At 39.8% G+C, this 25642-nt stretch overlaps 1 protein-coding gene across 1 annotated transcript in view; it reads right to left on the bottom strand.

The window, feature by feature from the left end:
* RTKN2 (rhotekin 2) overlaps positions 1 to 17685 on the bottom strand; it is a 69452-nt gene extending 51767 nt beyond the window's left edge. The window contains exons 1-4 of the mRNA XM_051973864.1: positions 17414 to 17685; positions 17197 to 17221; positions 15938 to 16128; positions 3109 to 3164 (exon numbers count right to left, since the gene is read on the bottom strand). Of these exons, the coding sequence (XP_051829824.1) occupies positions 3109 to 3164; positions 15938 to 16128; positions 17197 to 17221; positions 17414 to 17685 (544 nt within the window). The remainder of the gene's footprint in view (positions 1 to 3108; positions 3165 to 15937; positions 16129 to 17196; positions 17222 to 17413) is intronic.
* Positions 17686 to 25642: the final 7957 nt, after the last annotated feature.

Here is a 25642-nt window from a genome sequence, read left to right as displayed (position 1 = left end):
TTCCTCTAGTCTAACATGCATAGCTGCCAAACTGGTCATGTCACTGACCACTCAATCTGGAGCTCCAGGGGCTTCCTATTATTTCCAGGTTTAAATAGAAAGCTTCTGTTTGGCATTTGAAGCTCTTCCAAGCCTGTCCTTTGTAGCATTCTGCCTTTATTAAACAGTACTTTGATACAGCCAAGTTGGTGTTCTTACTGTTCCTTGTACATTGGCCTCTGTCCAGGTGGTACTCTTTGTTGGGATGTTTTCTTCCTCATCTCTGTCTTGCTTCCTTCAAGGCTCAGCTAGGGTATCACTGAAGCCTTTTCTGATGCCCTCCTCTTCCCAGTAGTAGCACTTTCTTTCCAGAATTATCCTGTTCCTATTTTATATACTCTTCTCTGCATATCTCTCCCAGATGGTGCAAGCATCAACAGGGCAGCCTCTAGCCCAGTACATAGGTACACAGTTGGTGCCAAACAAATGAAATACCTGCTCGTTCATTCTCAAAGCCAATATTCAAGATATGGAGGGGGAGGCTTTGGTACAGTGTACAGGCCTTCCAATTTGGGACCATCATTTCCTTTTGCACGCTTTTGTACTAAAACCACCAAATAAATCAAGTAGATGTTGATCTAATTGTTTTTTTAAATTTTATTTTTAATTTATGGAATAAAATGAGCACTCCCATAATATAGTTTCAAAAATGATTATATATGAAACTACAAATCTATGCTATTCCTTTTAAATATATTTAAGTTTAAATGTATTTAATTTTTTCCTTTTTTTTTTTCTCCCTGAGATGGCTACTATAAGACACATCTACACACACACACACACACACACACACACACACACACACACACACACACATATAGTTATTCTATACATATTTATCAGTTCTTACTCTGGATACAGATAGCATCTTTATGTCTTTAATGGTCAAAATGACTTAATTTGCTCAAAGTCATTCTTAAAACAATATCACTTTATTCTGTTCATTTTGCTCTTCATAATTTTGTGCAAGTCTTTCCATGTTTTTCTAAGATCTAAGCTCATAAGTTCTTATAGTACAGTATATTCCATCACATCATATACCACAACTTGTTCAGCCATTCCCCAATTGATGGGCACCCCTACTGTTTCCTGTTCTTTGCCACCACAAAGAGAGCTGCTATAAATATTTTAGAATGTAGATTCTTTTCCTTTTTCTCTAATCATCTTTGGAAAGAGACCTATAAATGGTATTGCTGGGTCAAAGGATATAGGCAGTTTATAACTCTGGGCATAATTCCAAATTGCTTTCTAAAATGATGGGATCAGTTCATAATTCCACCAACAGCGAATGAATGTCCCAATTTTTCCACACTCTAATATTTGTCACTCTTCTCGTCAATCATTTTAGCCAATCTGGTAGGTGTAAAATGGTATCTCAAGATTTTTTTCAATTTGTATTTCTCTGATAGTGATTTAGAGCATTTTTTTCATGTGACTATAGATAGCTTCCATTTCTTTATCTGAAAACTGCCTGTTCACATATTCTTTGACCATTTAGCAATTGGGAAATGACTTTACAAAGTTCTTTTAGATATTTGGGATGAGACTTCTGAAAATCTATTCCCTTCCCCCCAAATTTCTGCTTTTCTTCTGATCCTTATTTGCACAAAAACTCCTGAATTTAATGCAATTGAAATTATCTACTTTATACCTAACTTTGCTCTCTATCTCTTGTTTATTCATAAACTGTTTGCTTATCTATAAGTGATAAATATATTTCATGTTCTCCTAATTTTCCCATTTCATGTCTAGGTCATACATCTATTTTGACCTTATCACTTGGTAAATGGTATAAGATATGGGTCCATGCACAGCTTCGGCCACACTGCTTTCCAGTTTTCCCAATGATGTTGATCTCATTAGTAGAGTCTTAAGTTCATTCTTTGAACCAAATGTCAGTGCATAATAGACAATTATTTTCACAATGCTCTGCAAACGTATGTATTTGTTCTTACAATAAAACCAACTCCTTTATTTGCCTCTTTAAGAGAAACCTGTGAGTCACTCAAGCACTGAATGGCATTTGTAGACTGGTTTCAAGTCAAGTGAAAAGTTCAAGATTTTTATGACTCACTTCCTCTGGAAGTTTGTCTAATGATTGGTCACTGATAAAGATCTCCTAGGGATAGTCTAAAAATTGTGATTCTTATTTTTCTGTGCTCCAAAAGTGGAGGAGGGGAGGAGTGTACCAACATAGAACCATTTAAAATTTTTCTTATGGTTGTCAGGCCCAGCAATTCATCCCCAGGTGACCAGGCTAACTGGGAAGAGTCTCTCTGAATTTAACCAGGTTGGTCCTCAAAAACAACCACCTTTCCAGGCTTTCTGAGAGCAGTGTTAACACCTGCTCGACTTGGCACTTGCCCAACTAGGCCTAGGGTCACACCTTCATGCCACAATAAGGCATCTAAGTAGGAAAAACAGACTTGTCCTGAAATATAACAGGCTGCAATTCAGGATGATGACTTTTCTATGTCAGGGTAAGAAAACCTGAGCTCAAATTCTTCTTCCAAGGTGTGAGACTCCAGAGCAGTCACTTAATCTTTGAGACTCAGTTTTCTCTTTTGCAAAAAGGGGATGTTAATAGTATTTACCTTGCAGGGCTGTTGTGAGAATTCAGTGAAATACTATTTGTAAAACACATTGTAAACCTTAATGCACCTTCTATGGGCTAGCTACTGTTAGGATCCTTGGGGGTCTTTGGGCAGAGTCTTCTTCTCCCAGACCCTGAAGAAGGAGAACAGGATCCATGACAATCTACTAAACTGTGAAAACTGTCCTTCCTTCCAAGTCTGCCTGTAATTCTGTGACTTGGCAAGGAGGGTGGGTGGGCCATGCAAACAGGAATGGAAGGTAAGGCTATCAGAGGCCAGACTGGGAGACTAGGCAGGACTATGACCCAGGTAAAGCTCTCAGTTTTTGAATGGGGAGCAATGGGACAAAAAGAGGGTTTTAGAAGGTGGATCTGACAGCATTACAAAGAATTCAAAAGACACTGTCCACTTAGTAACTTATACTGGTATGACCAAGGTCATTAGACCTATGAATGAGTGCCCATGAATCACATACCTGATAATGCAACTTTTCCTTTACAAGCAGTCCGTTCTTTTTCAGAATCCACACATCTGTCACGAGAAAAGAGGAAATGAATTATTACACCACCTACTTATCAAATGAAATAGTTAACTGAAAAACAAAAATTCCATTAACTTTCCAAGTATGTAACTTACTACCAGGAAGTAACTAAGTCATTCTGACAGCTAGGGTACTCCCGTCATTGCCTCCTTATGCATCTCATACAGACAATTGTTTCACGTTGTTCCCCATAAACCTCTTGAGGGTAGGACCATGTTTTTGCCTTTCTTTATATCCTTAAGGCTTAGCATGGTGCTTGGTACATAGGAGGGACTTAACAAATGCTTGTTAATGATAGTTTCAAAATTTATGCATATCTGTATATATATGCATATGCATATACCCCTTTGTATCTGTATGTATAAATATGTATATAAATAGCATTATAGTTTAGCCCTTCCATCACAAAAAGATTAGAAGTGATAGTGCAGGTATCATTGTATATAATCTATGGAGATTATTGTATAATTGCATTGTTATATGTAATTGTATAATTACATTTTACTATATATTTTTTAACGTATTATATTCACAGATGAGGAAATTAAAACTCACAGTAATGTGACTTACTCCTGGCTACAAAGAAAGTAGCAAAGGCAAAATTCAAACTCTGATGTCCTGCTGCTTCATTGCATTATACTAAGCTGATCTGGTCAGCTATTTAGAAATGAATTGAAGAGATGATTTGTGAACATTCAGAAAGGGAGGCGATCATTAGAAGCCAACATTGCTTCACTTAGAACAAGCTGTACCAGATTAGTAAATAGATTGGGACAATTTAGACAAATTATGATAGAAATATATAATCATGCACACATCATTATGCAAGTATCTGTGTACATGTGTGTGTATGCTACATAGTTCTCCATATAAAGCACATACAAAAATAAACCAAAGACTACATAAAGACATGAAGAGATAGAAAAGCAAATGACTAATTTTGGTATATCAGGATAAACATTTAATCCCATCCCTGCATATCCCTGACATACCATATCCTAAAACCCTCCAATATTTTGTCTTATCTAACTCCTCTGCATTTTCAAATCTGTGGTGAAATGATAGATACACATTTTCAAAAAAAAAAAATCTTAGTCTTATCTGATTCTAAATAAAGATTTTTTTGGGGGAAAAAAATCAGGTCAGTGTTTGAAGTAGGGAAATCTCATTTATTTTCAACAGTTTAAAAATCATCCTTGACTTTTCCACAGGAATGCCATGAGAACTGTTGGCAATCCACAGTCCAGTTTACTTTATATCTCTAATTGAAACAATATATATTAATCTCCTGCTTTAATCACTCATTTCAAATGCTCAGCCACATACATGCATATAAAATATTTTAGTTCATTTTGAAACTTTTCTGGAATACTTGAGTTGATGAGTGACATGGGAGATTTTAAAAAGACATGGATCAAAGCCCTAGATGAACTAAAATCTACAGTGGTAGAGGAGTACACCCGAGCACTGAGACCCCAGGTTCACACATATGCAAACCCTCACTGAAATGAGGATATAAAATAATGAGACTAATTCTACAAGCCAGTCATCAGCCTCATCATTTTATTATCAAATCTCAGATAAAATACATTTTATAGTACATAAAAGGAAATTCATTTTCCTTTGAAATAGAATTACCATTCATAAATTCAAACTCCTATCTTTTCTGACATATAAATGAGATTTCTTTCAAATTTCTGTAATAATAAGCAATGAGCAATATAATCCATCAAAATATGAATTTCACTGGAGATAACGGGAAGGCCTAATAAGCCAGGTAATTTAAACAGCTAAGTAGATGCTATGGAAGGGTTTGTGAATTATTCTAAAGTTGAAATCCATTAAACCTAATTATGAATGGCACCTAGATGAATATGGTTTGCTCAAGTAGGTAAAGTTCAGAAGTGTTTGTTCCCTGAAGTAAACACTGGACATTATCTAGTCCAGGCTTCTCTTTCACTCCTCTTTCAATCTCTTCAGCGTCATGGCAGCAGAGTTTTCAATCCTACTTTCCACTCACATATATCCAAAATTTCAAATCATTTGTTGAGAACTATATACCTTGATGGGCATTAAATACACAATAAAATCTTGCAAGAGAAATTTCAAAGGCTATCACAAATGAATCATAAAATCATAGTTAGAAGGACCTTAAAATGTTGACTGATCTAACTCCCAGTTGAAGCACTGATTGTCCAATGAATGCTCTCCAGACTGAAGGTCAACAGTGCTGATATCATTAGACCAGAGAAAATGCTCAGTGTTTTACTGTATTATTCAGGCAAAAAACTGTAGCCCACCCAGCCCCCAAAGCTTCTACATGTTTATCCTAGAGTTCTAACCTCTGGAGACAAGAATAAATTGGCTCCACCCTTCCGTGTGATTAAAAACTCTCCAAAGATTGGACACATACAACCAAGTCCCCCACAAGTCTCCTCTCTAATTCCGTTACCTCCTCTATTAGTGGTTTTAAGTCCTTCCACCATCCTGACTGATCTTTTGGGCATACTCTAGTCTATCCTTGTCTTCCTAAAAATGTAATGCACAGAACTGAGTAAGAGAAACCAGATGGAGTCAGTGTGAGACAGCCCACTGGGAAATGGGCTCCTTACTCATCCAGGGGGGTAACCCTCCACGACCACAAACTAAGGAGGCACTTACTGGTTTGGCTGCCATGTCGCACTGCTGAACCACCTTGAAAGGTACAGTCCATTCAGTTCAATCCAATTGATAGGTAGAAAAGGCCCAATACTAGGTGCCTCTAATTATGAAGGTAAAAAATAGCAGCCTCTATCCTTAAGGAACTTCCAAAATCAGACAGGGATGAGCCACAAATACAAATTACAACATGAATAAGAATGTTAATAATTATACTACAAGTTAGTGAAGAACATTGAGCAAAAAGGCAAAGGGATTCCCCGAAGCTTTGCAGATCAAAAGACCTCATGCAAGGGGCGTACTTCACTGGGTTGGCCCTTGAGGGCAAAGGAGAATTTCAACAGGTAAGAGTTTTAAAGAATGAATTTCAGGCCTGGAAGGACGCAGAGGCAAGAGAAGACAAGATGAGCTCAGAAAATCTTTCTTAGAGTCATTTTCCTGAAGCAGCACTTAAAAGAAAATGTAATGAAATTGGTTGGACAGAGCATTGAATGCCAACTGAAGTAGGTTATTGATTATTTGGGCAGGCATTGGTGGTGTTCCTTATGGTCTGAGCCAGGTAATTCCATAAGGAAGACAGCAGAGCTTGGAGGAGTAGAGGAAGGAGACAAATAGCTGAGCACTTAGAAGGCTGTTAAAGAAATTTGATCAACTTAAAGACTATTCACAATGGTCCAGAGGGACCAATGATGAAGATAAGAACAGTGAGACATAAACCTTGAGTTTATTTGGTTTAATTATAGATGTTTGTTAGAAAGTTTTAAATTTTTCATTTTTTCACAAAGGGGTTGGAAGAGAGAAAATAAATACTTGTTAATTTAGAAAACAAAATAATTTAAAATACATAAATATCAGTACTATAAAGCAATTTTTAAAAAAGGCTTTCTTTATGTTATGCTAAATCTGCCTTTGCAGTCTCAACTCATTTATCCTGGTTCTACTCTCTAAGGGGGCAAGTCTAATCCTCTTTCCAAATCACACCTTCAAATACCTGAAAACTGTCTGTTCCTCTTCAACCACCATCCTTCCCCTCCCCTGAGAATATCTGTTCTCCAGTTCTCACATGGCACGCATCTCAATACATTTGTTTGTCAATGTTCTTTATGAATCATGTCCCCCAGAACAGAGCACAAACCTCAAAGGGAACTGAACAGAGCTGAAACAACAGAACCACCATCCCTCCCTTATTCTGGACAAGATCCTTGTCTCCATGAAGCCTAAATTCACATTCTTTTTGTTGTCGTTGTTATTTTGTTGTTGTTGTTGTTTGCTGAGGCAATTGGGGTTTCCCAGGGTCACCCAGCTAGGAAGTGTTAAGTGTCTGATACCAGATTTGAACATTCATTCTTTTAGGTGCCACAGCCCTTGGCCAATTCCTAATTCAAGCTTGAGGTCTACTAACACCTTTGATTCACCCTATAAGAACTTACTTTGAGAAGACTTGTAAAACTTTACATTTGTTTCTATCCAATTTCACCTTTTTAGATTGTAATCAGTATTCTCACCTCTTGAGATCTTTGAATTTTGATATAATAGCTTTCCTTGCTACCTTTTGTGTTATCTGCAAACTGAAAAGCAGGGATGGTGATCGCTGACACAATCCATTAGAGATTTCTCTCCAAGTTGATAGTAACCTCTAAATGGGTGTTTTGAATCCATTCATCCAAGAGATAATTTGTCCTATCTAGCCTGCATCTCTCCATCTCAAGAAGAGTATAAGACTATCAAATGCTTTGCAAAAATCTGAGTCTTGTGTCTATGACATTACCTTGTTTTTACCAATCTAGCAGTGTCTGATCAAGCTACAATGAATATTAGTCAATACTTACTTTCCTTTCTAAATGTTGACAAACCAAAAATATATGCCACAAATCAGTCAAACTTACTGGTCTCTAATTTGAAATGTCTTCCCCCTCCCCTCTTTTTTTTTTTTTTTTCAAAAATTGAATTAATTGAAATAATCATGTAAAAAAATAGACATGTAATTTTGGGTGATTAAAAAAATTAATATGATCAATTATGTTGACTCTTTCCCTAATGTTAAACCATCCCTGGTATAAATTCAATTTGGCCACAATGAGTTTTGGAGATCAATTGCTGTGACTTTACATTTTTATATAAAATCTGAATAAAAATTAATGATATTAATCTATGATTAAAAAGTTCTCCTTTGCTTTATTAGTACTCTTTTATAATAATAATAAAAAAAAGTCAGAGATATGTATGACACTAGCACTAAATTTTTCCATCAGAACCTAGATTTCTCCATCTGCTTTTGATTGTTCCTTAATAACTAACTAGCTATATTTCCTTTTCTAAGATTGGGTTATTTAAAATGTCTCTGATCTGTTAATTTGGCTATTTCATATTGTTTAAGGTATCCCTCCTTTTCCTGAGGGGAATGATTCTCAGTTTTGGTCATATATAATTGTACTGAACAGATTCTGATAATGCTTTTTTCTCTAGGTTTTGATAGTATTTTTATCTTGTTCATTTGCTATTGTTTTTAAACTTTCTGCCACATCTTTTTTGATTGGATTGACAAAACATTTTCCCTCTAATTTTTTTCTTCAAATCCATCTTTTGGCTTTCCCGAATTTCTTCAAATCCCACTTAAATCTCACTTTCTATAAGAAGCCTTTACTGATCCCAACTTAATGTTAGTCTTTCCTCTGTTATTTAGTTGCTTTATCTTCTTTGTGAATATTTAGTTGTTTACCTGTTGTTTTTTCCCATTAAACTGGGAGATTCCTGAGAACAAAGTCTTTTTGCTTGTATCCCAATAAGTTAGCACAGTGGCTGGCAAATAGCAGGCACTTAATAAATGTTTATTAACTGACTAATTTTTAATATCTTCTCTTTTGTGTTTATTTTTTACATAATTAAAAAAATAAAATTGTATTGATTTCTTTTAGAATGCCTGAATTTTCTCCACTGTCCATCCCAGAACTTCCCCATAACAATTTTTAAAGATTAAAAAAAACCAAACCAGTAAGATCAATACATTGAAAAAAAAACCACATAATTGTTTCTATGATTTGTTCTTTGACTCATTTAAAATTCCATTATCACGTCTCCACTTATGTCTTTTATTTACAATCCCTATTTTTGTTGTATTGTGTTCTATAAAGGATATATTTGGGTATTTCTGCCTTTTGACATTTATTTGCAATGCCTGTGTTCTACAGTAAATTTCTGTCAAAGTTCTGTGTGGTACTTAGGAATATGTATATTCTTTAATGTTGCCATTGAAAATATACCACAAGCTCTAATTTACCCATCAATTTGTTCATTTCTATATTTTCTCTTGCCACTTTGCTTCTAAGAAAAATAAAAACTCCTCTATCTTTTGAATTCTTTCACAATCTAAGCCAACTTACTTAGCTTTACGGTCAATCAGCCAATCAACATTAAAACCTTCTGCCACAACTATATTACTGTTTATTTACTTATAATTTAATTCACTTTCCCTTATGAATTTAGATGCTTTTGGAGAATAGAAAGTTAATATTGATATTTTCTTGTTTAGGGTTTCTTTTGAAATGATCACATTAAAGGCAAAAACAATGAAAACCACATGATTATCTAAACAGATAATGAAAAAGCCTTTGACACAGTATGATAGGTACTTATGTTTAAAACCTTATAAAATATAGCAATAAAGGGAAGGGTCTTTTTAAAATATTATAATTTTCTCTAAAACCAAAAGCAACCATCATGTAACAGAAATATACTAGCAACTTTTCCAATATTATATGAATAAAGCAAGGAAATCCATTATCCCCATTCTTATTTGATATAATTCTGGAGTTGCTTAATATAATATGACAAGAGAAAAATATTAAAGATATTAAAAGCATAAAGATAAGGTGGTAAAACTATCCCTATTGCTGATGACATGATGATATATTTAGAAAATTCCAGATCATGAGTAAGGTTATTCAGAAAATAGTTTCAGCCAAATTGCAGGCAACTAAATTTAAACCCTCACTAGAAAGTAGCATTTCTACATAACAAAATTCAAGAAACAATAACAAAGGAAAATTCCATTCTAAATAATTACAAAAACCAGCCTTAGTTATAAAATGCTACTTAAAGATAAAGAACTTAAAAAAATATGTATTAAGTATGTACTATGTATGTGTCAGGCACATGACACTTAGCATAGACACTATGCTAAATACATTACAATTATTATCTCATTGGATCCTCACCACAATCTTGCTGTTATTATCATTTCCATTTACAGACGAGGAAACTGAGGCAGAAAATTCAAGTGACTTGACCTGGGTCTGGGTCACACAGCTAAGAATTATGTGAGGTCTTTCTGATTCAGCCCAGTGTTACATATTTGTCTCCTGGCAGGGCAGGTGTATTTTTAAGCAAACAAGAGACAAGAGGCAATTACAAGAGATAAAAGCTGAAAAGATTCTATACAAACAAAATCAACGCACCTAGGATCAGAAAAGCAAGACGTTCCTGGTAAGCTAGATAATACAATGATGTTATGTCTTAGATCTGTAATCAGGAGGAATTGAGCTCAGGTCCTGCCTCAATTTATTAACCAATTACATGACTCCAAACAAATCATTTAATGTCTTTGAGCCTCAGTTTCCACATCTGTAAAATAGGAATGATTATAGCTATCTCCAAGGGCTGATGTAAAGATCAAATCAGATATTAAGTTCTTTGTAAATTTGTAGGTGCTACAAAAAGACTATCATTATTATTTCTGATATAAACAATTAACAGCTATAACTAAGACCAGAAGCCACCATTAAAAGAGTAGTCAAATTAAAAAAAAAAAAAAAAGAGTTCAAAAGAATCACCGTCATTAAGCACCACAGGTTCCAAATCACTAACAAAAGAAATGCAAATCAAAACAATCCTGAAGTGTGTGCTCACAGTATTGCAAACTGACAAAAGAAGCAATTTTGGAATTATGCAAATAAAATGAGTAATATACCCATCCCCTTTGGTCTGGAGATTTCCCTACTGATTACCCAAAGAAATCCACATATATACTAAAATAGAGCAATTTAGAGAATGGCACATGAATATATGGGAATAGAAATAGATGACAAAAGAAAAGTATGGAAAGACACAAACTGAGGCACAGGGAAGTCAGCAGAGCTACGAAAATCTCTTACACAAGTAACTTTGGTAATATAAATGGAAAGAACTACAAAATGATAAAAAAAAAATGAGGATTTGCAAAATTCCAAAGAATAAGCATAGCCCCAAAGATAAGACAACATTCACAACCTTTTTAGAGGTAGGAGGTCAACAGGTATAACAGATTGCATATACTGTCAGGCTTTTCCAATATACTGATAAGTTTATTTTTATTGTTATGAAAGATGGCTTTGGTGAGAGAGAAAAGGGAAGAGAAATCTTGTTGAAAATAAAAAGAGAAGGTAAGGAAAAGAAAGGGCAAGGGAAAAAAGTCAACATTTGCCTCTCTCCAGTCCTGTGGGACCTCTCTCCTATTCTCCAAGATTGTTCAAATTTTCCAGTCCAAAAAAAAATTTTTTTTAAAAGGTCAAAAAAGGAAGTGTTGGTCTAATACAATCTATGCTAGCTCTAAGTGATGACTGGGTCCCTTTTGAAGCATTCACAAACCACCTATTTAATAATCCATTCAAATTTTTTTTTCCAGGAATTGGCATCCATTGGATGAATCAATTTTCTTCTTCTGAAAACTGAGCCATCCATTTCCATGACTCCAATCCCAAGGAACATCTGCACTTTTCTATTACTCCACAAAAAATTAGATCATTCACGGCTGTTAAGCAATCCCTCTCAACACAATGTTACCATTCTGAGATGTGATGAGTCTAAGCAGAATAATTTAGGGTTTACAGAGGGGACATTTGATTATTGCTTGGACTATTTGGTGTTTAAATTCCTCCTTAAACTCCTGTTGATTAAGGTGATTTGGAGAAGATTAAAAAATTACAGGAGGAAAAAAAACCAGCTTATGGAAAAATTAGTTCTCTCTATAATTCTGTCTTACTTATGTAGCTATTTACAGAAATGTGAATTAGCTTAAATTGGATATTAATGTTTTACATATTGAGCAATTAAGCAGTACAGTGGGTTGAGAATTGGATGTGGAGTCGGGATAGGAACTCAAATTGAGCTTCAGACACATACTAGCTTTGTGACTCTGAGCAAGTCACCTAACCTGTCTGGAGACCCGAATGGGAATAGCAGCATCTCATCTCCTGGGTTTCTTATGAGGATCAAAGAAGATACTATTTTGGAAAGCCCTTTGGAAACCTTCAAGTGCTACATTAACGTCTGCTATTAACATGTGCATGAACGTAAATCCAAAACTCCAGTGGATTCTGAGACTAAGAATTAAAATATTACTTCTGATATAGGAGCTGATGATTAAGCAAACATCTGCTTTATAAGTCTCTTGTTACTCTCAATAAAGAAATCTATACTTAACAGAGTCAATTGGTGAATAGACAAGAAGTCTGGCCCCAAGGAAAAAAACACCCTTTAATAGGGTTCTTCACTCTTGGAACTGCAGTTTTCAACTGATCTTGTGCTGAATCTTAAGTGGACTTTTTTTTTTTTTTTTAAATATAGAAAAATGTTTATCTAAGATTGAATGTAGGTCCTGTTCTACTTGCAGTGATGGGAAATGACCACCAGAGGGCGCCAATTAGCCATTTTCTTTCAAAATGTATTTTTAAATTGAGTAAATAGATTTTTGTATTTTATAGTCTTCCAGGTGCAGATTTAACACAGTATCACTTTGCAAAAAGTAATAATCTACAGTACAAACCAACCCAACAATGAAAGAGCCCTATATGTTTTCATAAAGAAGCCCTGAAAGGATGGTAAATAGCTGCCTTTTAGGCAGGTTATATAATCTTTTCAGCTTTGGGAATTTTAATGAGAATTTTAAATTATGGGATAGAGTAGATGTGAGGAATCCAAATGGATCACACACAGCTCTTTGGACAAGTTTTTATTTCACCTCTTGACCCTAAACAGAGGAGCTTGTTTGTTTTTTAAATGTATTTTATTGACAGTTTTCATCTTTACCCATCAATCATTCCCCCAGTGTCAAGCTCCTTTGTGACAAAGAAAAAGAGTGAAGCAAATCCATCCAATTTGGAGAAGACTGAGCCCTTTTTTCACCAGAAACCAAACCATCAAAGCTTGAAGGACACAATTAGATCCACATGCTCCCCTTGGGCCATCTCGGTTTGGACCGAGCAGCTCCGGCCCCCTAACCAAGGCGCCCTGGATGCTGGACGAGCATATTGTATGAACAGGCCACCGGGAAGGCCAGGACCAAGTCAAGCTTGTAATGGAGGCTAATCCAACCTATTTCTGAACAAAAAGGCAGCTTGCCCCTTACTAGATGCTAGAGGGATGGAGAGGGATGAGGGCTGTGGCTGGGATTCAGTTTATAGCAGGAGCTCCCAGAGCAGAAAGCCCTCTCTCTCCATCCATGCAGGCTGGCAGCCTGTTTATAGTTGCCAGTCTTAGAGTAAGGGGTCTCTGTCTTTTTTGTGGGTCATGGACTCCTTACTCCTTTGGCAGTCTGGGGAAATCTATGCACCCTTTCTCAGAATAATAAAATTAGTTATGGAGGATTACAAAGGAAACTATTAAAATGAATTAGCTATCAGGATATATATGTATATTTTTAAATCCCAAATTTATGGATTCTCTGAATTTTCCAGTCTAGGGAAATCTAATTCTTGTCTTTGCCTGGGAGCAGCTAGGTGCTGCAGTGGATAGCTCTCCAGTCCTAGAGTCTGGAGGACCTGAATTCAAATACCACTTTAGACATTTACTCACTGTGTAACTCCAGGCAAGTCACTTAACACAAACTGCTTCCAAAAAATAATTAATAAAAGAACTGCCTAAAGCACTGAGTTTGGGTGACTGACCCAGAGCCATATAGAGGCTATATGTGCTACCCTGCTTCTCATTATATGACGTCATGCAAATAACTAATCAAAGTAGCTTTTATACAAACATTCCCAAAATATTATTTCATATGATCTCTATGACTCTAAGACAGTGAGAGTAAGAGATAGGGAAACTGAGGGAAAAGAAAAAAAAATCACATGGCCTATGGGAGTTCACATGATTAAATGCTCTTCCTTTTAGTCAAAGCACAGAAGCTTGGATATCACCTGACAAGCCAATTAGATATCCTGTTATTACCCCCAAAACAAAGTCCATTTAATCAGGGAGACCCTGGGAACAGGCTCCAAGCCCATTTCCAACTGTGAATCACAACACCTCTGGGGATCTAGTCTAAGTTCCTCTTATGACCAATGAAGAGACCAAGGATCCAGGGCCTTAGAGTTTTTCTGATGACCAAGGGGCAACCTTGATACTGAGCCTCAGTGAATCTCCTGACTGTAAGCTTGTGCTCATGTTGTTACCCAGGCCTGGGAAGCGAGATCTTCTCCCCTCATTGCTTTCAGCCCTTTTAAGGCCTTAGATAACTCTAGCTTCTAGAGAGGAGGACATTCATCTTGCCCATCAGCTGCAAACAATGTGAATTCTGGTACAATCACCGAATCAGAGGGCTGAGATCATGTCATGATGTAATTTATTTTGGATTCTCTCTACAGTTAAATTAGTTGACAGCTGACTATACATAATCTTATTTGTATATGGTAGAACAACTTAACCAGCTTGGAATAACTTGGTACATAACACATATCCTATATACAAATTTCAAGAAACATCTGACTGCCTACCTAAGAGAAATAATGCAATTTTCACATTAACATCATTCTTCCCTATCTTTGTGACACTATCTCTCTAACCCTCATTATTATTTGATAGCAATGACTGCTTTTCTCCACATTACATACTGGGAGTTCCTAAATTTTCTTTGGCTTTGACCCCTCCCCCTTCCTAGCAAATTGGTGAAGTCTTTGGATCTTTCTAAAATTAAAGTTAAAAATAAATAAAATAAAATCCATGGGGATACAAAGGTTAGTAAAAATAAATGCCCCACTTAAGTTCACAGGCTCCTTGAAATCTTTAAACAGATCCATGGAAATTTGTGAACACTGGGTTAGGAAGCCCCATCCTAGGCACTCAAAATAACTCAGTGATCTATCTAGCATGAAGCAGGGATGAGAAAATCAAGGAAAACCAAGGAAATCACATCAATTCAGAATGGAAATTTAAATCAGGAATGGACAGATAACCGATTGTGGTTGTATTTTAATGTTTTATTTAATTTTTGGTTGGTCACTGTTTCAGTTCTCTGCCACTCTCCTTTCTATATCTAAAGGCAGTTAGAGGGGAAAAAGGTAACCTTCCCAACAGCATTCAGTAGGGAGTTGGGAAATCACATGTGTTCTCAGCTCAGCAATCATTTTTCCCTTTTCCCTTGCCTTTGTTACATAACAGACATCAGTGCTAGGACCAGCCTTATGTAACATTTTTATAAATGAATAATTTTAGAGCAGAGGTAACAGTGGATTATGAAACAGCCCCTCCCTACCTCCCTGTGCCTGCAGATTGAAAGAGCATCAGACAGAGAGGGTTCAAGACAACATCGTCAAGCAGCAATGGGATGATGTCCCATTTTGGATATTGAAATCTTCCTCTCAGAGAAAAGCATTGGGCGATGCAGCACAACAGGCTAATGATAAGGAATCAGTGGGAAAGCAGACTATCTTTTTTTATTGAGACTGATGAGCCTGAGCAAGTCAACCTTTGTGGGGCTCAGTTTCCTTTTTTATTTTGAACTGGATCATCTTTATAGCCCCTTCCTGCTCCAAGGTGCTATGAAATTATTTTGCTTACCCATTGCAATTGCCATAGCTGTCTGCTTCTCAGGAAAACTTCCTCACCATTAAAGCTCTCCAGTCTCCCCAGAAGGAAATGATCTCATCCTCTCTACCTCCCAGGATAAAAGTCAGGAACACGCTTAGTAACCCCGAAAGAGCTCTAGATCCCTTTCTTTAGCATTTATCTTTAAAACAGTATTGGGTGCTTTGACATTTCTACTTGAATCTAAATTAGGCAGTTTTCATTCAAATGTTTAAGTTCATTCACAGCTATAAATTATACAAGGAAGAGCAAACCTGAATCTGTAACTCACCGTTTTTCAGGTCCAATCCGCTCTCTCAGTTTCTCCAGTTCTTCTGTATAAGCCATTATCCGAGCATTGCAGACCATCAGATTTTTAACTGCATGTAAGAGCTGATCTTTTTGAGTACTCAGGGAAAGGAGTTTGCATATTCCCTTTTGCATCCGGATTTCAAAGTCAAGCTTTCCTTGAATGCTGCCATCCTAAAGCAAAGCAAATTAATGGTTAAAAGAGTGAGGAATAAAAAGAACACTTGTTATTGTTATGTTATGAAGAGAGGGGAAGGAAAGGAAAGGAAAAGGGAAAGGATTTTATATTTGTACTCCCCAGCATAAGGAACTATACTTGGTGTAGTTCATAGACTTATGGAATTGAAATACTCTAATTCCACATATTTAATATGAGAATGTAAAAAGCTGATCTGCATTTCCACTCTAGGGGACTCTTTAAGCTATTGTCCTTGGGGAGGTAAGGGAAGGGGAGTTGTCAATATTCAAAGTTTATCCCAACATTTCTCTTTACTTTAAAAGTAAAATCTTCCCTCTGGACACAGTTAACAGATAAATGAAATGATCTGAATAAAAAGGATGCACAAAAAAAAAACTTTTTAAACTGCTTTTTATCTTAAAATTGACCAGGAAATATGAATTATATTATTCATTTAGAAATTCACATTTTAAGGAAATAAGCAGCCCTCTACAAGAAAAGGAAACTGTTTAAGACCAGGAAAGAAAAACTTCACTGGTTTTTTTTAACTTCACTATCTAAATGAAATACATTAATCACATGTCAAAGAAATGATTTAATTATGGTGTCCTTTGGGTGTAATTATATACACTGCAAAGCACTTTGCTGTTATGGTAAGGTAAGCCTGAGCTAAATAAATAGGTCATATAAATGCAGATGCCTTTATATCTATTTAAATTATCTCAGATCTTTTTTTCTTTCTAAATAATATGTACCAACTTTCCAAGTCATCCTTCTTTAAAACAACTAGTAAACAATTTAGGTTTATCCTATTTAGCTTAAGTGTAAGTCACTTAATACTGCTGTGCCTCAGTTTCCCCCCCATATATAATGGGCACCGAGTGCCTCATGATGGGAAACAAATGTCCCCGAAACTGTAAACAAATGCTTGGTCATGGTCACCCCTGTTTTGAAGGAACCCAAAGCAAGCTGTTTTGGAAACCAGAATGTTCATGATGTCACAGGGAGTTGGGATGAGCAGCCTGACCCTTCCCCAGGACAGGTCAGTAGCCACCGGGTCCTACGTTGGGGCCCAAAGCTCCCCAGGCCCTGCCAGAAACAGGAAGGGAGCGGAATGTGACAGTTAGCAAATGAGTTTAAATGCCACCGCCGTTTACTACCTAGGCGACCGCTGACAAGTCAGTGAATGCTCCGACATTTGTTCTATGGGCAGTGCGCCCAGGACGGATTCGGAAGCTTCTGTGTGATGCAGCCTGTTGCCATCGGGTAACCTATCGTTACTGCCGTTTCCAGGAAACGCTCAATGTCGGCGAGAGGCTGGAAGGAGCCAGGCGTTCTTCCTCCATCCAAGCGCCCTGAAATCTGTCCCTGCCCCGGGCTGGAAGGCCTGGATTGACGCTCTGCGATCTAAAGTCTTGGTCCCTCCCTGAGTGGGCTGTCTCCTCAATTTCCATGTCACTTTCAAAAGCTGTCCTACCTTGCAGGCGCCACCAGATGGCGACAGCCACATTGAGGAAAGCAGCCTTTAACTCCCCAACAGTGTCCAGGCCCATGAAGAAGGGCCAGGTTCTTGGCCAGGGGCCCCCTCTGACCCCTCCCAACCCCCGCTGCAGATCTTTACCTGAAGCTGTCTGGGGAAAAGGCTGAAACAGCTCCAGAGGCACCTCCCACTTCTCTGGGCAGTGCTCGTGAGCTCATCTGATCCTCTGGCCAGCCTGAGGATTATTAGCTCCATTTTACAGATGAAGAAATGGAGGCAAGCAGGAATCAAGTGACACAGCTACTAAGTGTCCAAGGCAGGATTTGAATTCAGATCTTCCTGACTCCACATCCAGAATTGTAGGAACAATATAGAGGGGGAGTGCAGGAGTGCACCCAACTAATAAGAAATGGCCCTTTCATTAGGAAGTCTAAGCTTAGGTGACAAAGTCAAATGGAGCTAGAGATCAAGGACCAGAAAGTGTGTGAGCCGTTGAATTCATTCAAAGTCAATACAAACCACTTCTTTACTTAAATGAAGTCAATAAATAAGTCGTTCTTCACAAATAGAAATCATGAGTAAACACATAATAATGATACCTTTCTACTATTACTATATGCTGGGTACTGGCTCTTCACGAATATTACATTTGATCTTCACAATAACTTTGGAAGGCAAGTACTCTTATAATCCCACTCTGCAGATGAGGAAACTGAGGCAAATGGAAGCTAAGTGGCTCGCCAGAGTCACACAGCTAGTAAGTATCTTTAGGTCAGATTTGGTAAGTAAGAAAGAGGGAGACAGAAAGGGTGGAAGGGGAGGGGAGGAGAGGAAGAGGGAGGAGGGAGAGGCAGTAAAGTCTCCTGGACCTGAAATTTAATTCTGGCTAACGCAGACAAATGAAGATGGGCTCCGTAATCTTTGAGAAGCCAAAGGGCCGATGAACAGTAAGCGTGCTGGTAATCAGGCCCAAGGTTGTGCTAATTCTTGACCGAGTCCAAATCCCAGAGGGAGTGCTCAGTAAATGGTGTTTGCCAGTCTCATGGAGGGGAGGAAGGGTTAGAGAAAGGAGCCACTGCTAGCCTCTGGTTCATCTCCTGCCCCATGCTCTCCTCACCCCTGCCCAGCCTCCTCTGCTCAGTTGCCAAAGGGATCTTCCTAAAGCACAAGCCTGACAGTGTTACTCCTGTCCCTACTTGGTAAATTGCACTGGCTCCCTTGTACCTCAAGATACCAGCCTTTTGTGATCCAGACTTTACTGCCCTTCTGACCCGTTCCCCTGCTCCATGTCCACTCCTGCATCTCCACCCAGGGCTGGCTTCCTTTAAGACTCAGCTGATCACAAGGAATATGGAAACGTTTAGAAACAGATCCTCTCTTTAGCAAGGCTAGACTTAGGCTACTTAAAGTCAAACAGAGCAGGAGATCAAGGACCAGAAAGTGTGAGAGCCTCTGAATGCACTCAGTCATTTCAACCCACTTCTCTTTTTAAAGGAGATCAATCAGCAAGGTAGTGGGTAAGAACTGCATGTGTTTAACTTATCAATATAGGTTAAACTTTGCTTGTGGACTAGAGGGAGGGAGGGAGAAAAATTTGGAACACACGGTTTTGTAAAGGTGAATGTTGAAAACATATTTGCATATCTTTGAAAAATCAAAAGCTATTATAAAAAATAAAATAAACAATTAAAAAAAACTCAGCTGAAATCCCAGCCTGCTTCGACAGATCCCCTGCTTTCCCTCTGAGATGACCTTCTATTTCCACTACATAGGCTTTGTATGTGCAGCACTCTATGGGACATAGAATGTAAGTTCCTTGAGGGCAGGGACTATGGTTTTTGTCTTTATTCTTTTTTTCAGTGCTTAGTGTGGTGTCTAGCATGCAGTAGGTGCTTAATAAATGCCATAGCCTGACTAGCTCTGGTAGTCACAAACTTTGGTTCTTTGAGAGTCCTTCACACAAAGAGGAAGGATGAAGGGCCCAGAGACAGAGGCAGCCTTGGTTGCCATGGGTGCAGAAGCTGAGGATGCTGGGAGGAGCGGCCTGTGGCTGCTGAGCTGCCTTCAAACTGCCATAAGGAGGAGTCTGGCCAAGGCAGTGAAGCAGCAGGGGAAGCCTGGCTGTCCCGCTCCTCATTCAGGGCTGCAAGGGACCTGGAATCCAAGTGGGACAGAGAACCCAAGTTGGGACGGATCTGGGACAGCAGGACTTCCTCTTGCTTCCGTGATCCCTAGTTGTCCTTGAAATGCCTCACGTCAGTGTCAGGCCCTGTACACGCTGGGGAAGGGGGGAAGCTAAGGAAGGCTATCTCCATGGAGGGTGGGACTAGAACCTGACATGTATATGGCTACAACATCATGAGCTCATCTGAGCCCCACATCATTCCCATATTACAGAGGAGATGACTGAGGCACAAGTCCCAAGTCATAAGACTAGCAAATGGCAGTTTGTATAATAAAGATCCCACACCATCACCTAATCTTCCTGAGGCCTCCTAAGTTAAATGACTTCACACAGGGGCAAACCTCGAACCCGGGTCCCTGTGGCTCCAGAGTTGGAACCCAAGTTTTCTGACATGGTTCTCCAATGTGCAAAGCCCACTCACTTCCTATGAATTATTCCCGAGTATCTTGGTAAAGTCAAAGTTATTTTGCATTTTACATTTACAAAAATAAAGTCAATCCCTTTACCCAAAGGGGTGGATGAAGGAAGGACCCTCCACACACTGGGGGAGGGGAGGATCTGCCCAGAGCTAACCCCATCCACGGCCTCGAAAGCACTGCAGGAAGTATCATACTAAATGTCCAAATAAATTAACTCCCCTGACACTGGGAAATGGGCATTATAGCGACCGGGGATCAGAGGGGGTACGGTGTGCAAGACAGGACTTAGAGCTGAGGCAAATCAATTAACTTCTGTGTCTCAATTTCCTCATCCATAAAATGGGGGTTAAATGGGGCATCTACCTCAAGGAACTGTCGTAAAGATAAAAAATTAAAATACACCAAGAGTCTTGTAATCCTTAAAATGCCATGCAAATGCTGGCCATTATTATGTCTATAGTTTGATGATATAAATGGCATTTTGTTTGTACCTCCCTCAATTAGGCTCAAGCAACAAGGCACAGTGGAGGGCAGCTAAATGTCACAAGGGATGGAGAGTGACAGTGCGGGGTCAGGAAGCAGCGAGATTGATCTTCCAGAATTCTAATCCAGCCTCAGACACTTCCTAGCTGTGTGACCTTGGATGAGTCACTTTAGCCTGCTTGCCTCAGTTTTCTCATCTGTAAAATGAGCTGGAGAAGGAAATGGCAAAACCATTCCAGGATCTCTGCCATGAGGACCACGAAAGGAGTAAGGCAGAATGAAAAATGGCCCTACAACCTATAACCACAAGGTTCTGCAAGTGCTGGTAGACAACACCCGGTGAGGTTACAAAATCTTTCGTTACCAGTTTTCGTTACCAGGATGAATTTATGCATGGAAATATGGAAAGTAAACTGAGTCACAGAAAACCAAATCAGAAGACTTGATTGAAATTCCAGCTATCTGGAGCAGCTAGGTGGCGCAGTGGATAAAGCACAAGGCCTGAAGTCAGGGGAACTGAGTTCAAATATAACCTCAGACACTTAACACTTCCTGGCTGTGTGACCCTGGGCAAGTCACTTAACTCCAATTGCCTCAGGAGGCCTGGGGGGAGAAAATTTCAGCTATTTCTTGCTCTAAATCTCAACAAGCAGTGGGATCCCAGTGACCACAATAGTAGTTATTGAGCTAGCTCAGAGAATGAAGAATATAGTCCGTGAAATAGGAGCCTTTGATTAAATTTCAGCTCTGATGTTTACTACTCACATGAATGACATCAATTATTAATTTAATCACTGTCTCAGTTTTTCTATCTGTAAAATGGGAATAAAACTATGTCCTTATGGACCTCCTAACAATAGCAAAGAAAGTGCTTTGTAAACTTTAAAGCATTAGAGAAATGGGACTTATGAGGTATAACTTACTCCCCAGTTTCTGAAGCAATGGGCCAAAATAATCTTTAGAAATCACTGCCTGAATAATGAGCAAGGACAGGCCCCACTGGACAATCTGGTCCAGCATCACTCTCTGGCACACGCCGCACAAGGAGGATGTTAGGATACCTGTCATAAATAAAAATAACAACCCCACCTTGAATTTGAATGGCATCTTTATAGTTTAGAAAAACTAAACACTATCTCCAGTCATCTTCAAAACAACCCAGTGAGGAAACATGGAAGCCCTTGGTGAGATTCTGTTTTTGGTGGGTTAAGATGGCTATATACCACTCCCAAAATTATTCAGGATGAATAATCCAAGGCACTACAGCATTTCAGATACCACTGGAAAAAAGACTGAAGTCTTATCATCAATTTATTAAGCACCTACTATATGCCAGACATTGAAGATACAATACAATGAATGAACCAATCTCTCCTTGCAAAGCTTTTATAATCCACCGAGAAAAACCAAAACATGTATGAGAGGAGAATACTAGAGTTAGAAATGAAAATACAGGTGAGAATCCACTTTAAAAAGCAACAGTTAAAAGTGCTAGAGGCAACAAAATAAAGTTTTAGTTCTGAGCATAGATTTATGTATGGAAATGTGGAAAGTAAACCAAGTCACAGACAATGATGATGTCAGAAGACTTGAATGAATTTCCAGCTGCCCCTTGCTCTATCAGGGGTCCTCAAACTTTTTAAATAGGGGGCCAGTTCACTGTCCCTCAGACTGTTGGAGGGCGGGACTATAGTTTTGTGGGCCTTTAAATAAAGAAACTTCACAGCCCTGGGTGAGAGGGATAAATGTCCTCAGCTGCCACATTTGGCCCATGGACCATAGTTTGAGGACCCCTGCTCTAAATCATCTCAGCAAGCAATGGGCTCCCAGTGACCACAATGGTGGTCATCGAGCTAGTTCACTTGACAGGAGTTCCCCCAAGCAATGTCTCTTGCCCAAAGTCACACATGGAATGAGGGGCAGACCTGGATGGAATGTGAACCCCAACCTGAGGATCAAGGGCCTTTCCTTCTCTAAAATTATGCTAGTCAACAGAATGAAGACACAGGATTGGTGACCTCCATCAGGATTCCAATGAAGTGAATCACAGGCTTATAGAAAAGACCTGTTGGAAGGTCCTGCTGGAAAGAACGTTGGAAGTAGGAGACTAATGCTCTTGGAGAAAAAAAGAGTCTTGATTTGCCCAGGTTCACCCAGGTAAAAGTAAGAAAAAGCCAGAAGTTGAACTTGGGCTCTGTTATATTATTCTGTCTTTCTCTGAACCTGTTTATAAAATGGGGGCATTGATATTTTTACCATCAGCACAAAGCTGAGATCTATGGCAAGTATTCTGTAAACCTTAAAACATCAGAGAAATCATTTTGAGGAAAACTTCTAGGTGTACAAAATACTAGGTGTCCCCAAAATCTTAGCGCTCTTTTAAGCTATTAAAGGTTTTAATAGATTAAGCAACTCTAATTGAATCTACTTCCATCCATCCTATTCAGGGAAAAAAAAAAAAGTTTTTCCTTGTTCAGTGACATTGTTTGAACTGTTTACATGCTATTGTTGTTTGTCTTTTGTTCTCAAAGAGGAACATGACTTTAGGAAGGTGATACCATGACATGTAAATGAATTAATTTAAGTGAAGGTTGGGCAAGGTTACCTGCCTCACCTTCCCCTTCAGACTCATTTGGATCCAGTGGCGAGGTCTAGATCAGAATGACTGGAAAAGGCTCTGGATGTAAAGTCTGTAATAGCTCTTAATTTGAGGTAACACCCAACCAATGATTAAGACTAAGTACAAATTGAGGCAGAGGATGGCTTCTTTTAACCTAGTCCAAAAAAAAAAAAAAAAATCAATCTGGAAAGGGAAGATGGTCAGGTTTCTGACCAAAACAGAAACAACTGCTATTTACATTCACTCAGAGCCAATCAGGGCCTAAACAATGGCCAAGTGGGGTTGGCCTGGGACCCACTGCTCACCAATCATTGAGAGCCAGAGTGATTTGGATTTAAGGCAGGGTCCTTAAGAAAGAAATCTGACTGGTAAACTCCAAAGTATCTTAGAAGGGTTCCAACAAAAACATTCTTTGGGCAGAGTACCCGCAGGTAAGAGTATAGATAAGAGTAAGATATCCTATGTGGACAGAGGAAAGGGAAGGGAATGAAGGGAAAAAAAGGAAGAGGAAGGGAGGAAGGAAAGGAAAGAAAAGGAAGGAAAGGAAAGGAAAAAAGGAAGGAAGGCAGCAAGGAAGGAAGGAGCTGTGCTCACATGCTACATAAAAGGAGTGTAATTCTAATAGTAAGAGTCCCAATTTCCAATTTGGGGCTTTCTCTACAATTACATAAGGATGGGCCTTTTCTCTATCTCCTCTTCCAATGGATATATTGGCTGGATAAAGACCCTTTCCCTCACCAACTTCCTTTTGCTAAGGTCCCTTGGGTTAATTTCAACTGACTTTTTCACAAACTCCATTAACAGTGAGTTTCCCATAATCTTCATCAATAGGCAGCTTTTCTTCAGTGAGCCAGGGGATGGGGATGGGATAGAGGAACCCAAATCATTTTTCCCTTAGTTTTCAGAGAAATATTCCAGATGTAGCGGAGTAGTAGAAAGGGCAACTTGCAGTCAGTCTGGAGAATTCCCAGGACTGTGTGTCCATCACCTAAGTCCCTTAGTCAGTCTGAGGATAACACTAGCTCATCTGGGGTTGAAGAAGGACAAATGCTTGTAGATCTTAGGGTGCTCTAGTATTAGCTGAATTTACATTTTATTAGATTTATATTGTCCTATTTATTCCATTTGAGGTTCCCCCACCAAGGTCTTTCCAACGGCTGCTAAAAGAGGGAAGGGATCAGGGAGACAGTTTGCCCAAGAGATCCAAGAACCCCCAAAGCGGACCAGGGAACTGGGTCCGAATCCCCCCATGACCCAAGGACCCTCACTCTCACCGTAAGTCACCCGGAGGTGAGCTCTGAGTCAGCCCAGCGACCCCCTCCAGGGCTACCTTTAGTCTCACTCCCGAGGAGGGGGGACAGCTCCGGAGCCTAGCCCAAGACTTGGCAGTGGGGCTGGAACTGACCTTGCATTAAGAGCCTCTTGCTCGAGGTGTCCCCAAAGTCTTAATGCAGCCCTAGGCTGACGACTCCCACAAGTTTGAGAAGCAATAACGACAGTCAAGCTAACAATAACGGCGGGCAGAGGCTCGGTCTGCCTGCACAGACCGCTCCAACTCGGCCACTTACTCTCTTCTGGGGGGGTTCCTCGGCCTGCGACCACCGCTGCCTGGGTCTCAGTTTCCCGATCTGTAAAATGGGAGGGTGTCAGACCCAATGGCCCCTTCCGGGCTCCTCTCCACCCCGGCCTCAGTTTCCCCCCCTCTCTCCCTGGCTCTGTGGAGATTCCGCGCTGGTGCAGCCCCTCACGTAACACGGAGGAAAGCGAGGCCGGGGCCGGGCCCCCGCGCGGGGACAAAGGGGACAAAGAGGCCGCCCTCACCTGCTGCTGTGCGACGCTCCCCGCCGGCCCCTGCGGCGCCTCCATGGCCCCGGCTCCGCGTCCGTACTCCGCACTGGCCCTCACTGCTTCGGTCCCCAAGGTCCCTCGGTCCGTCCGCCCCGGCCCGGGTCCGTCCCCGTTCCCCACCGCCAGCTGACCCTCCGACAGCGATTTGAAAATCCCGCCCCCTGGCTCCGGGCCCGGCCACTGCGCGGGGGGAGGGGGAGGAGGCCAACCGCTGGGTCGTACTAAGTCAGGAGGGGAGGAGGCGTGGGCGGTTCTGCGCGTGCGCAGCCCTGGCGGAGGCGGGGCCGAACGCAGCGAGCCGTTCTCTGGGCTCTCGTGGAGCAAAGGAAGGGGCGGGACCGAGGCTGCGGTGGGGGCGGGGCCCGATGGACCGCTCCTCCCTTCTAGAGAAAGTATCCGCCCTTTGCACCTGCCCCAGCCTGGTATTTCGGCAGGTTTCGGTGCTCCACCCCTTCCCGGGAGCGAAGGCTTCCCA

This window comes from Antechinus flavipes, chromosome 2 (assembly GCF_016432865.1).
Source record: "Antechinus flavipes isolate AdamAnt ecotype Samford, QLD, Australia chromosome 2, AdamAnt_v2, whole genome shotgun sequence".
NCBI lineage: Eukaryota > Metazoa > Chordata > Mammalia > Dasyuromorphia > Dasyuridae > Antechinus > Antechinus flavipes.
This window is presented reverse-complemented; position numbering and strand designations above follow the sequence as displayed.